The sequence below is a fragment of the Muscardinus avellanarius genome, assembly GCF_963383645.1.
Source record: "Muscardinus avellanarius genome assembly, chromosome: 8".
Classification (NCBI taxonomy): Eukaryota; Metazoa; Chordata; class Mammalia; order Rodentia; family Gliridae; genus Muscardinus; species Muscardinus avellanarius.
The window spans coordinates 69,581,530-69,594,188 of NC_137794.1; the positions used below are offsets into that span (position 1 = coordinate 69,581,530).

The 12,659-nt window shown below is 36.4% G+C and overlaps 1 protein-coding gene across 1 annotated transcript in view; it reads right to left on the minus strand.

The window, feature by feature from the left end:
* Positions 1–218: 218 nt before the first annotated feature.
* FRK (fyn related Src family tyrosine kinase) overlaps positions 219–12,659 on the minus strand; it is a gene marked incomplete at both ends in the record, with an annotated part of 99,755 nt that continues 87,314 nt past the window's right edge. The window contains 4 exons of the mRNA XM_080700107.1: positions 219–424; positions 809–974; positions 2,478–2,659; positions 10,130–10,288. Coding sequence (XP_080556233.1) covers positions 219–424; positions 809–974; positions 2,478–2,659; positions 10,130–10,288 — 713 coding nt within the window. The remainder of the gene's footprint in view (positions 425–808; positions 975–2,477; positions 2,660–10,129; positions 10,289–12,659) is intronic.

Genomic DNA, 12,659 nt, shown 5'->3' on the forward strand with positions numbered 1-12,659 from the left:
GTGAGAAAATGATATATCATCTTGACTACCCCGCAGTATATTCCAATCAATAAAAGGTACATATAATATTTTTATAATGCATGGTCGAATTTACCCTATCACTTGAGTATGTCAAGATGAACTGATTTTTCAGTTAGTCAATAAGATTGTATTTCTGGACTGATTCTTCTTCTTCTTCCTTTTTTTTTTTTTTTTTTTTTTTGCTTCTTCATTATCCTTCATCCTATGAAATCATTTGCATTTGAATATTCTGTCTCAAAATAGTCCTCAAATTTCCAGTACAGTCTCTCAAATGTTGGTCTTTCCTTAGGCTCTGCATTCCAGCATTCAAACATGATGTTGTAGAACTGATCTGGGCAGTTAGTTGGTTTGGGGAGTCTATAGTTTTGGCCCAACAGCTGGATTACTTGAGCACCTGACATACCTAAAAAGTAAAAAATGAAACCAATAAAAAAATGGAAGATCAGAGTCTTCAATTTATGGACACTTAAACTCTAGGTTACATAGCAATTTGATTTCTTTGGTAAAGCTAGAGATCTACCATCTCCTTACCAGTTTGTAGGAATTAAATGAAATCCTGTAACAAGTAATGTCTATAAGACTGCAATTTAGGAGCAAAGGAGAAGAAAGCAATAAACCACCTCATTAATGCAAATTATCACCATCAAATTTTATCTCTCAAGCTCCCACAGGCACATGGTATGGTCAGCCTCATAACTCTGCCCTCCAAGTCTGGGCAAAGCAGTTAAAGTCATACCTAAGTAAGTGACCTGCAGCAGAAAGGTCCACTTCAGAATTAATTACTTACCACTATAAGGCATTTTGCCATAAGTAATAATTTCATAAAGAAGGATTCCAAATGACCACACATCGGACTTAATGCTGAATTTATTAGTGCAGATGGCTTCAGGCGCTGTCCACTTCACCGGCAGCTTTATTCCATGTTTAGATTCATAGATGTCTTCATTTTCTACCTGTTAATGTATTAAGGATTTAAGCCAAGTGAAAGCAATTTTTTGGCCACCCTCATTTATTTATAACCTATTTCACATTGAAGTATAAAAGGAACATATTCAAAGTGGTTTAGATCAATTGATAATTGAAGTAGCAAATTCTGAATCTGACATACAAGACTAAAGAAATCTATGAGAAGTCATTAATAAAGTATATAAAAGCCTACTAAGTGCTAAGAATACATTGAAAGGAGCATCTTACCACATATGGTAGAATTAATACATGATGATTCTTTCTTCATATCTTGTCTTTTTTTTTTTTTTTTTTTTTTTGGTGGTACTAGGGTACCTGGAAGCCCTTCTACCTCTGGGCTACACTCCCAGACCTATTTTTATATTTTTATTTGGAAACAGGGTCTCTTAAGCCAGCTTTGCTGGCTTCGAACCTGAGTGATCCTCCTGTTTCTGCCTCCCAAGCATGGGGATTACAGCATGCACGCCACCACGCCTGGCTTTAGCAAGTATTTTTAAATGCAAACGTAGCTTGTCTGGCTTTTTACTTACTGTTAGTTTTATTTATTATTATTATTATTATTATTATTATTATTATTATTATTATTATTATTGGTGGTACTGGGGTTCCTAGAAACCCTTCTACCTCTGGGCTACACTCCCAGACACCTATTTTTTATATTTTTATTTGGAGACAGGGTCTCTTAAGCCAGAGAGGCTGGCTTTGAACTTGCGTGATCCTTCTGTCTCCACCTCCCAAGCGCCGGGATTAGAAGCATGCACCACCATGCCAGGCTTACTGTTAAAGAGCCACTGACTTTGATAATTGCCATGTAACCACTTGCTAATATGGAAAAGCAGTACCTAAAGAATTTACATTAATATATTGGCTCACTAGGGTTCTAATTCATTTATAAAAGAAAAAAATGATGAGTTTATCAGGATCATAGGGAATCATTTATTTGTTATGTTTTATGCTCAGCATCCATATTTTAGGGCATAATGTGGAAATTTAAAATTAAATTCAGATATAATCATCTCATATTATGTCTTTATCTTAGTGTCTTTTGAACTGATTTCACAAAACATGGTAGGGAAGAGGAACTAAAAAGCCAATGATTGATATAGAATTCTGGCAGCATGTAGATTAGTGGGGCAAAGTGAACAGAGGTGGGTAGAGTAACTATAAAGTGTACTGCTTTTTAGAAAGAAAATAGAGGCAGACTAATTGAAAAATAAATCATAAATTAAACTACCAACAATTACATACTTTTCAATCTAGTTGATCATTGTTTTCAGTTCTATTTTGTTTTTTGTTTAGTTTTGTTTTTTACTTTCATAATGAAGAAATTGGAATAGGCATCTAGTTTGTCTTTAGGAACTGAAGGGTCTATGGACCACGGAACTTGGAGAAACATTGTTTTAAAGAATAATACCCAATCTGTTTGCCTACTAGTCTGTAATAGGATTTTAACCTATTCTAAAAACTAATGAAGACAAACTTAAATCTACCTTAAAAACTCTTGCAAGTCCGAAATCTGCTATTTTGTAGATATTATGTTCACCAACGAGGACATTTCTGGCTGCCAGATCTCTGTGGATATAGTTTTGAGACTCCAAATAGGCCATTCCTGAAGCAACCTGGGCTGCCATGTCTACCTGTTGCGCCAGATAGATTTTTGACCCACCATCATCTAAGCAATAAGAGAATAGGAGAGAATATAAGTGATTTACTCTGGAAAATATTTGAAGCACTGAAGTCAATTCTGAGAATTCTGATGGCACTATTTGCCACTGCAGCAATCTGTTAAGAAAGAAGCAAACATATCGCATGTCCCAAGCCCAGCTGCAGTTATATGAAAGAGTCCAGCCGGGCGTGGTGGCGCACGTTTGTAATCCCAGTACTTGGGAGGCTGAGACAGGAGGATCGGATAGTTTCGAAGCCACCCTCAGCAGGCTTAAGAGACCCTGTTTCCAAATAAAATATAAAATAGGTCTGGGAGTGTAGCCCGGAGGTAGAAGGGCCCCTGGGTTCCATTCCTAGTACCACAAGAAAAAAAGAGTCCAGTTATTGCCATTTTTCCAATACCACATTTCACTGACTTATCTCACCATGGAAATTTTTACTTGGGGGCATTTGGATTTCTTTTAAACTTTACATAGATTGTTTGAGTCACTGAGCTCATCAAGTGGCCCTAATTTGCATGGCTGAGCCAATGAAAAGTTCTCATTTTCATATATATTTTTCTTAAAAAACAAGCTCACTAATTAAAATGATGGGTCTATCAGTTATTATAAATGTGTATACTGCCTTTGTACCATTAAGCTTAATGTAATATTTCCTTCTCTTCGCTTGTTATCATTAGAACAGTTTGCTCATCGCTCTAGGCATAAACATAACCTTTAATGGTCAATATTTCACCTACTGGTCATCCTATTATGTTAAGTACATGAAATATATGTAATGGGATCAGTTTGATTGTTAGAAGAAGTCATAAAATAGTAATATTTTATGATGACTTTCTAACATGAGGAAAATCATCCCTGGGTAATATTGAGCTGCCAGATTTTTAGAAGGCGTGTTCAGATATCTGGATAATTTTTTAAAAAGTTTCACATAGATCCAAATTATTATTATTATCCATATCTGAATAAGTCAAGTATTATTGTTTAAAGTTCACTGGTTATCCGGCTTAAGCACAAGAACCAACCTGAGGGGTAGCTACAGTACAAGAATTAGAAAAACTTGTTTCAAGCAAGCATGTCAGACTTGAAGTCAAGGCTGTATGAATTTTTGAAATGATAATCAAAATTATTTAATACATGTAAAGCACTTAAAGTAGTTCCTGATACCAAGGAAGAACTCAATCGATCTTAGTTGTTAACGTAGTCATTGCTCCCCAGCAAAATGAAACAGTTTGGGACTTGTTAAGCTACAGATACATATGAAATACCCAGAGAGAAATAACTGAAATAAGACAAGACTTCAGGCCCGGAGCTCAGACAAGAGCATGCTGCTAGAGATATAGATGTGATGATCATACATTAAAACTTGGAGTTAAAACATGAAAAGTGAGCCAGGCGTGGTGGCGCATGCCTGTAATCCCCGCGCTTGGGAGGCGGAGACAGGAGGATCGCGCAGGTTCGAAGCCAGCCGAGCGCGCTGGCTTAGGAGACCCTGTTTCCAAATAAAAATATAAAATAGGTCTGGGAGTGTAGCTCGGAGGTAGAAGGGCTTCCAGGAACCCCAGTACCACCAAAAAAATAAATAAATAAAAATAAAACATGAAAAGTGGATGAGATCTCTAGGAAGTAACAAATGCATGAGAAACACAATTATCTAAGGTGAGTAGAAGAAGACAAGCCTGCAAGAAACCTGAGAGGAATCAGCCAAAATCCTTAATAGAGGAAAAACTTTAACAAATCAAAAGTTTTGAGAAAGTTACAATCATAGAATTCATAAAAAAAATTCAGTAAGGTAAGGACTAAAAGGCATTTGTTAAATATAATAATGAGGGAGTCACTGGTGAGCATGGTGGCTGGAGAGCAGTTTCACTGAAGATCCTGTAAGGGGTAGGGAGGTTAAAGGAGAGAATGCTGAACAGGAGATGAAGGCACAGGGGCAGCAAGAGGAGAAGGCAAATTCCAGAAGCCTCCTCAAAAAGAGGAAACCGGAATAAACTGGTAAAGGTAAATGTAATGTCAAAGGCAAGCAATTATCATAAAATTCGGGATAGTAAGAAGTCATGATTGGTAAAATACTCAGAGCTTGCTGGGGTGCTGGCCATGTTCTAATTCTTAATTTGGACAGTGGCTACACATTTGCTTACTTATTCATTTTATAATTATATGTCAAATTATACTACATGATTTATATACTTTCCACATATATCCTATAATTTTCAATAAAAAAGAGTCAAAGAAAATTTAAAATAGAAATCACTTAAATACAGTTCATGTGTGTATGTGTGTGTGTATGTAGATATAGATATGTATAAAAGTAAACAGCACATTTAAAAAGAATGTAAGGTGAAACTAACTCCTCATCATACCTTTTGTCCTTTATTTCCTTTTGTCTTAGGCACACACAGAAAACATTTCCCAGTACCCCTTGCAATTAAGTTGAGCTATGTCACTATTTCTAAGAAACACAATGTGTTCAGAAATTATGTATATCACTTATAGACCTGGACCTTCAGATCTCCTACATTTCTATGGTTAAACATGATAGAAAGAATCTAAATATCTGTGTCACCTCTAACTAGAGAAAGCTACCTAAAGGAACAGTCCAACCCATATAATAATCAAGTATTTCTTTGTGTTAAGTCACTGAGAGTTTTAAATTGTATGCTATAGCAGCTAATATTAATTACTTGGTAGAAAACAGGCTGTAACCATCATGATAAAATATAACCCAGTGTGCAGCACAATGGCAAAATGTTGCTGCTCTGATAGACAAAATAGCTATGCATTTTGATGCCACATTTTCTCAATAAGAAAATAAATGAATGGAAATTAAGACAAGCTAATGATCAGCCATAAGCTGTGTGGTAAGCAACTTCTATAATGGCTTCCAATGACCTCTGCCTCCTGGTATTCATCCCCTTCTGAAAGCCCCTTTCTTCCGGAAGGTCGGGACCTGATGACTCACATTTAGCAAGTAGAATATGGCAAAAATTATTAGGTACCATATTCAAGCTTAAGAAATAAGAGACTGAGACTTGTCTTACTGATGCTTTCCACTTGTTCCTTGTTCACTTCTCACTCTACTGAAGCAAGCTGACATGTTATAAGCTGCCCCCTGTGTCAAGGAACATAGGCCGTTCTGCAGCCAACAACCAGCAAGGAACAGATTTCCTCAATCTGGTGGCTATTGGAGCAATTTACTTCTGCCAACAATCATATGAATGAGTTTGGGAAATTGGTCCACTCTTGTTAGAGCCTTCTGATGTCTGGGGTTCTCACCAAAACCTTGGTTGTGGCCTTATAAGACACTGAGCTAGAAGGCCTAGAAAATGTGCCTGGATTCCTGACCACAGAAACTGTGAGATAATAAAGTTTTTCTCCATTAGTGTTGTAGCAATATGATACATTGCATAGTGGCCAACTAATGCAAATTAAGTTGGGAAAATATCATCAGTGCTGAGCATATGGTTTATGAAGCTGGACCTCCCCCTTGGAAAAGTCACTGAACTCCTCTACTCCTCAGTTTCTTCTGCTGCAAAGTGGAGATAAGAATAATACTTAGCTCATCGGGGGTTAAAAATGAACTAAGTTAACACTTATAAAGAACTTCGAAAAATAACTCACATAGTAAATTCCAGAGGTTGATATATATTTATATATATTCCTCTAGTACCACTCTCCCATATGGTTGATTTCCAGTACATCAACTAATTTGATACTCAGAACAACTATATGAAGTATTTTCTGTTATCTTTCCTATTTCCTACTATTCATAGGAACATAACTTGTAGAGTGAATATTCAAGTCCAGATATGTTTGAGCCTGAAATTTCATGCTCTCAAGATCTGTTCTATGTTGCTTCTCTGAAACTTACCTTCTCTGTGACTTGAGACCATTCAAACAGCAGGAGATAAAAGAAAGACATCCATTCATACAAACATCAATGATTATAGTTATATCCAGCTAAAGGATATAAGGAAAAAAATATACCTGTCTACTTCAGTCCACTTAGGTGACCTGTCCATGAAAATGATAAGCAACTTGCTTGAACCTGATTTATAAAAATGGAAAACATTTGTTTCTCTTCAAGAAGTACCTAAATGTCTGAAATATGGTAGGTACTCTGGAAGCATTTATTGATTTAAAAAAAAAGTCCAACCAAACTAAAACTAAAGAGAATGCAGATATTTATTCTCTTCAAATTTCAGTAAAAAAATATTCATCATCAATAACCCTCAGTAGTAAAGTTTTCTGTCAGGCCTTTCCCATTTTCAAGAAATTTATTATGGGGAAAAAAGCAGCCAAGCTTAGCAACTACAAAGATTGGTATATAGAAAAATATGTATGTTATTTCAAATATCAAATTCAACATCTAATACTATTAGAGTGGGTATGAAAAGGTTTTCACTGCAAGCACAATACTGAAGGAAATTCAGGAATATACATTTTTTTTATCTTGAAAAGTACAGTGGCCTAGAAACTGCCTAAGTAAGCATCAGAGCTTATGCCTGACACAGCCATCAAGTTTCAAAACTGGTAGAAAGTCAGATGTTATGGCTCACACCTATAATCCTAATACTTGAAAGCCTGGCCCAGGAATATCACAGGTTCTAGACCAGCACTCAGTAACTTAGCAACACCCTGTTTAAATTTTTAAAAATAAAAATAAAAAAGACTGGGGGTGTGCCTCAGAGGTAGAATTCCAATACCACAAACAAAACTGGTATAAAATTTCACAAACCTGTAACATTTCATATCTTCAGCAAAAGAAGCAAAGGAGGAGGAGGAAGAGGAAGAAAAAGAAGAAAGAAATTCAGTTAAATTCTTAGTCTTTTAATTTCAATTATTTATTATGATAGGCTACTTACGAGTAACAGAATCATTTTAAGATAAGTTGATTAAGTATATTCTTGATTGGGAAGGATTGTATACAGCTAGTACATATCCATTACCCTTCCTAGCTGCTAAGTAGCCCTACTTTTTTTTTTTTTTGTGTGTGTGTGTGTGTGTGTGTGTGGTACTGGAGATGAAATCCAGGAACACTCTACCTCCGAGCTACAGCCGATTTTTTATTCTTTATTTTGAAACAGGGTCTCACTGAGTTGCAGAGGACCTCACTAAGTAGTAGCTGAGGCTGTCCACTAATTGCAATCCTCCTGTCTCAGCCTCCCAAATGTTGGGATTACAAGCGTGCACCACCATACCTGGAGAAGTAGCCCTACTAATGAATTCCTTGGTAAACTTACCCCTGATAACCTAACCCAGAAAACAAGATGATTTGTACTCATCCCTTACTACCACACAAGCAAGTCAAACAAATTCTCAAAGGCAGAGGAGTTAACAATGTACTAACTTGATATTTTTAAGCTGACATCCAAAATCTCAAAATTAGCTTGATTTCAAGCGCTAATCTTATTAGATTCAGAATGGTCTCAGCTTAAACTATTCAGTCTACTGATAACTACAGCACACCCTTTTATTTGCCAGACTCTGTTCTATCACTACAACAAAGATAAATATTCACCCTTGTGAAGTTGTACTTAGAAGATACTAAATAAAAGCTAAATAAATATGTCATGCAATTTAAGATGATTAACAGCTAGAGAGAAAAATCAAAAGCTGAGGAAAGTTATAAAAAGAATAAGTAGGAAATTAAACTTAAGAATTTGACAGGTTATCAGTGAAGGGCTCATTAAGATAGGAAATCTGAGCAAAGACTTTGAATAAATATGAGTAAAGATTTTGCTATAATCCCAGAAAATCAGGAGACTGAGGCAAGAGGATCCCAAGTTTGAGATCAGCATGTGCAACTAAGAGAGACTGTCTTAAAAAATTTTTTTTAATTTAAAATAAAATAAATTTACTTAGTGAGGCCTTCCGCAACTTAGTGAGACCCTGTTTCAAAAAATAAAGAATAAAAAATAGGGCAGGGGGTGTAGCTTGGAGGCCAAATGCCTCTGGGCTCCATCCTCAGACCCACAAAAACTAAATTAATTAATTAATTAATTAATTAAATTAACAAAAGAACTAATGATGCTGTGAAATAATACTAGAGAAGTCGAAAAAATGCTGAGTAGCTTGGGAGATAAGGAAAATCACATAGATTAAAAGACACCAATAAGGAGAAAGAGCCAATGGGCTAAGTAACTTGGAGGCTAAATTAAACAATTCTTAAGGATCTGAATATCAGACATTGAACATTAGATTTAATAATAGGCATATTATAAGTGACTTTTCCAAAGCACTTTGTTAGATACGATGATCCAGGATCCTTGCATTTTGTGCTGGGAATGTGGCAAAAGGAGCCAAAGGCTGAAGCGAGTCTGTGGGGAGTAACGTGCTGAGGCTGTTAAATCTGGTATCTCTATACAAAGGAGCTAAGTATATTTTTGTCTTTAACAGCATTTAATAGGTCAGGTTATGTTCTCCATTCCTGTTTTATTTTGCAATTTAGAACTACCAGCTTCACAGGTCTCCCTAAAATCAGAGAATACACTTATCTTTCTGAAATTTTGTTTCATTATTCTCACCTCCCCTTTACTTCCACGCATCCTATCAATCTCACTCTGACATTTTAAGAAATTATAGAAAAGTCTGTTTTCCAAGCATGAATTATTCTCTCAGTACTTGCTCTCAACTTCTTTGAACATTTTTACTTTAATGCTTATTACTTTATTGTGTATTAAATTATTCATTTGTAATAAACATCAAAATTTCTCAATGCCCTTAAGTCTTCTTTGACAGCAGGAAGCAGATGGAGGGACAAAATGATAGCATATTTCTGCTTTTTAGTCTGAAAATTCTAGTGTTGCCTAGCATTGCAAGTATTTTAAACAAAGACAATATTAGCATATATGGCAAAAAAAATCTAGGATTTCTCACAATATTTCCCCCAAAGTATTTCATGTCCCCAAATTCTGTGCCATAGAAAATACTGGTCTATGGCCAAAGGTGTTGTTAGTGTAAGAAGCAGAGCATCATACAAAACAGCCCCTCATCAATTTCCCACATTACATCTAAACACTCTGATATGTCTATTGTGAACAACTTAAGTACATAAATATTTTCCTCCCTTTGAGTACACAGAATCTCTTCTATTAAATAGTAGTTGAGCCACTCGAGGTTACACCATTCATTCTTTTTTGTGTGTGTGTGTGGTACTGGGGTTCCTGGAAACCCTTCTACCTCTGGGGTTACACTCCCAGACACCTATTTTTTTTATCTTTTTATTTGGAAACAGGGTCTCTTAAATCAGCGAAGCTGGCTTCGAACCTGCGCCATCCTCCTGTCTCCGCCTCCCAAGTGCGGGGATTACAAGTGTGCGCCACCACACCCAGCCGGCTACCCCATTCATTCTTTCAGATGTACACATAGTAAATATCCTTTGGGTTAGCGAAGGCTTGCTAAATTGACATTTATAGGACTAGATAAACTAAATTCCTCCTTTTCTTTTTCCTTTTATTAAGTCTTTAACTTACTTAGGAGATACTCTTGCAGACTTCCATGTCTCATCAACTCTGTAATAATATAAATTGGATCTTCTAAAGTGCAAACAGCATAAAGCTGGATAAGCTTTGGATGTCTTAGGCTCTTCATTATCTGTGCCTCCCTCAGGAAGTCATTTGGATCCATTGAACCTGAAACAAGAAGAGGAGGAAATCACTTTCTGTTATTGAGGCATTCCTATCCTCCCAGCAGCCTGGTGGGAATCACCAAGATTACTGCCTCTCAGTAATGTGAGAGCATCAGTGTCACAAACCTTCAGAGTTATCAAAGAATAGAATCGGTTCATCCAGGGCAACCTAATTACTAGATGTGTTATTGTATCAGCAGTGTGCAGTTTATGTGTTATGACCTGTAGGTGAAGAACAGTGGATTGGGGCCCACGTGAAAAATGAAGAGAAAAGGAGAAACTGACAGTTTAATTGATAAAACAAGGCAGGCATCTCAAGAACACAGAGAAAAGACATTCTATTAACATGAACACTGGTGGATATTGAATGTTTAATTACTCCAGCCTCAGCTCTGTGTCTCAGGATCCAGGGAAGACCAACGGCTGCCCAGTCCTTGATGCCCACTGTGAGAATGGCTAGAAAACAACCTCAAAATGATAAAATTCTGCCATATTTATAATTCTGTAGTAACATGGGGTGTAGGTCAAACAGAAAATATTCAAGGGACATTCCCAAAAGTTACTATTTTTGCTTTCTTACCAATTTTATACATATAATGTGAAGCTGATACTCAAAATTTCCCCCTATGTTATCTGCTGCCACCATCATAACTTCGAAATCTTGACTACGTGGTTAAGGGAGCTCATTTTGAAGACTCATCTACAATTAAATTGTATTTAAGTGATTCAACTCAGACTCACCATGTAAGGTGCCAAGTAGTGTCAAATAAAATCTAAGCAGAGGAAGGAGAGCTGGGGTTTACATTTCATCAGTGAGTTTAAAATCTTTTATTTCTTTTAGAATATGATGTTTTGGAGCCATTGCTATAATTGAAGCCATACTGTCATTTCACATCTTACTATCCACTGTGGATAGTTCAAATGTCATTTCTGCTGGTGCTCAAAGAGACCATTCCATTCATCAACCTCTCCATATCAAAGATTTTACAACTGATATTTGAACCCAAGTGTGGATAAGCTTTGACAGTCCAAGGTAGCACTGTGATTTGTTTGTTAATGTCAAGCTAAGAAGAGTTATCTACGACCTATAATTATTCACACAAATCACTTAAGTAGTTTACCCTTTGGAGGTCTAGAAGCTCAGAATCTAAGTTCAATCAAATTCTGGATTCTGGACAAATCTCAGCTCCACTACTAGTTGTATGTGATCTTGATCAAGTTACAAAATCTCCCTGAACTCCAGTTTCTTCATCCGTAAAACATGACTAATCATCCTACTGACATAAAATTGTTATCAGAGCCAGGTGTGGTGGCACATGCCTGTAATCCTAGTACTTGGGAGGCTGAGATAGGAGGGTCACAGGTTTAAGACCACCGTCAACCACTTAACAAGACCCTCAGAAATTTAGCAAGACCTTGTTTCAAAATAAAAAATTAAAAAGGCCTGAGGGTGTAGCTCAGAGACAGAATGCTCCCAAGTTCAATCCTCAGTACCAAAAAGAAAAAAGAATTATCTTAAAAATGACAAATAATAAAATTATTATCAGGATAACAGCAATGCTTTCCACATACGTATTCAAAATGCTGCCAATTATTTGTATTATTAATCTGCCTACTTGGGAAAACCAAGCATACCAATTTTAAGTAGTTTCTATTAAAGAATGTAAAGAGGGAAAGTAGAAAGGTGTTAGAAAAGAAAAAAAAACCTATTCTCTTTTTCATCACATTTTTCTGACCTCTATTGGAATTTCTCAGTCCTAGCTCTATTAGTTTACTTCACATAATCAATCAGAATTAAAATCTGGAGTCATGGTAGAAAATGTTGCTGGGTGTAAAAGAGGAACCTAAACCATAATAAAGCATTTTACTCTTGGTTACTATAGCTCATTCGGACTACAGTCAAATATGGATACAGTATGACAGCCTCCCCCCAAAATAATCTGATTCATGAAGCTTCTAGTGAGAGCAGCAATTATGAAAATCATTCAGACAATTTATGCAGGATACCTAAATGATCCCTAAGTCAGACTATCTGGGGAAGCAGAAATCACAGGAGGACAGGAGCCTCTGCAGGTAAAGGCTGTTCAGAACACTCCTTCTCGGTTGCTGGTCAGAGCTGATCAACTGCAGAACCGAGGAGACCCAAACTCAACTCAGCTAGTAGTGCAGCATTAAATATTAATTTTTGCCTGTCAAAGCGACTGCAGGAGTTGATTTCTGGGCTCATCTTTATTGCGTGGTAGTCTGCTAAGCAATAAATAGCTGCTAAGATTGATTAATGGTCCCAGTGAAGTGAAAACATTTAACCAATCACCAAAGCTGTTTGCTGCTATTACACTGTAAATCAATAATAATTATTCCTCTTGGAGAGAAAA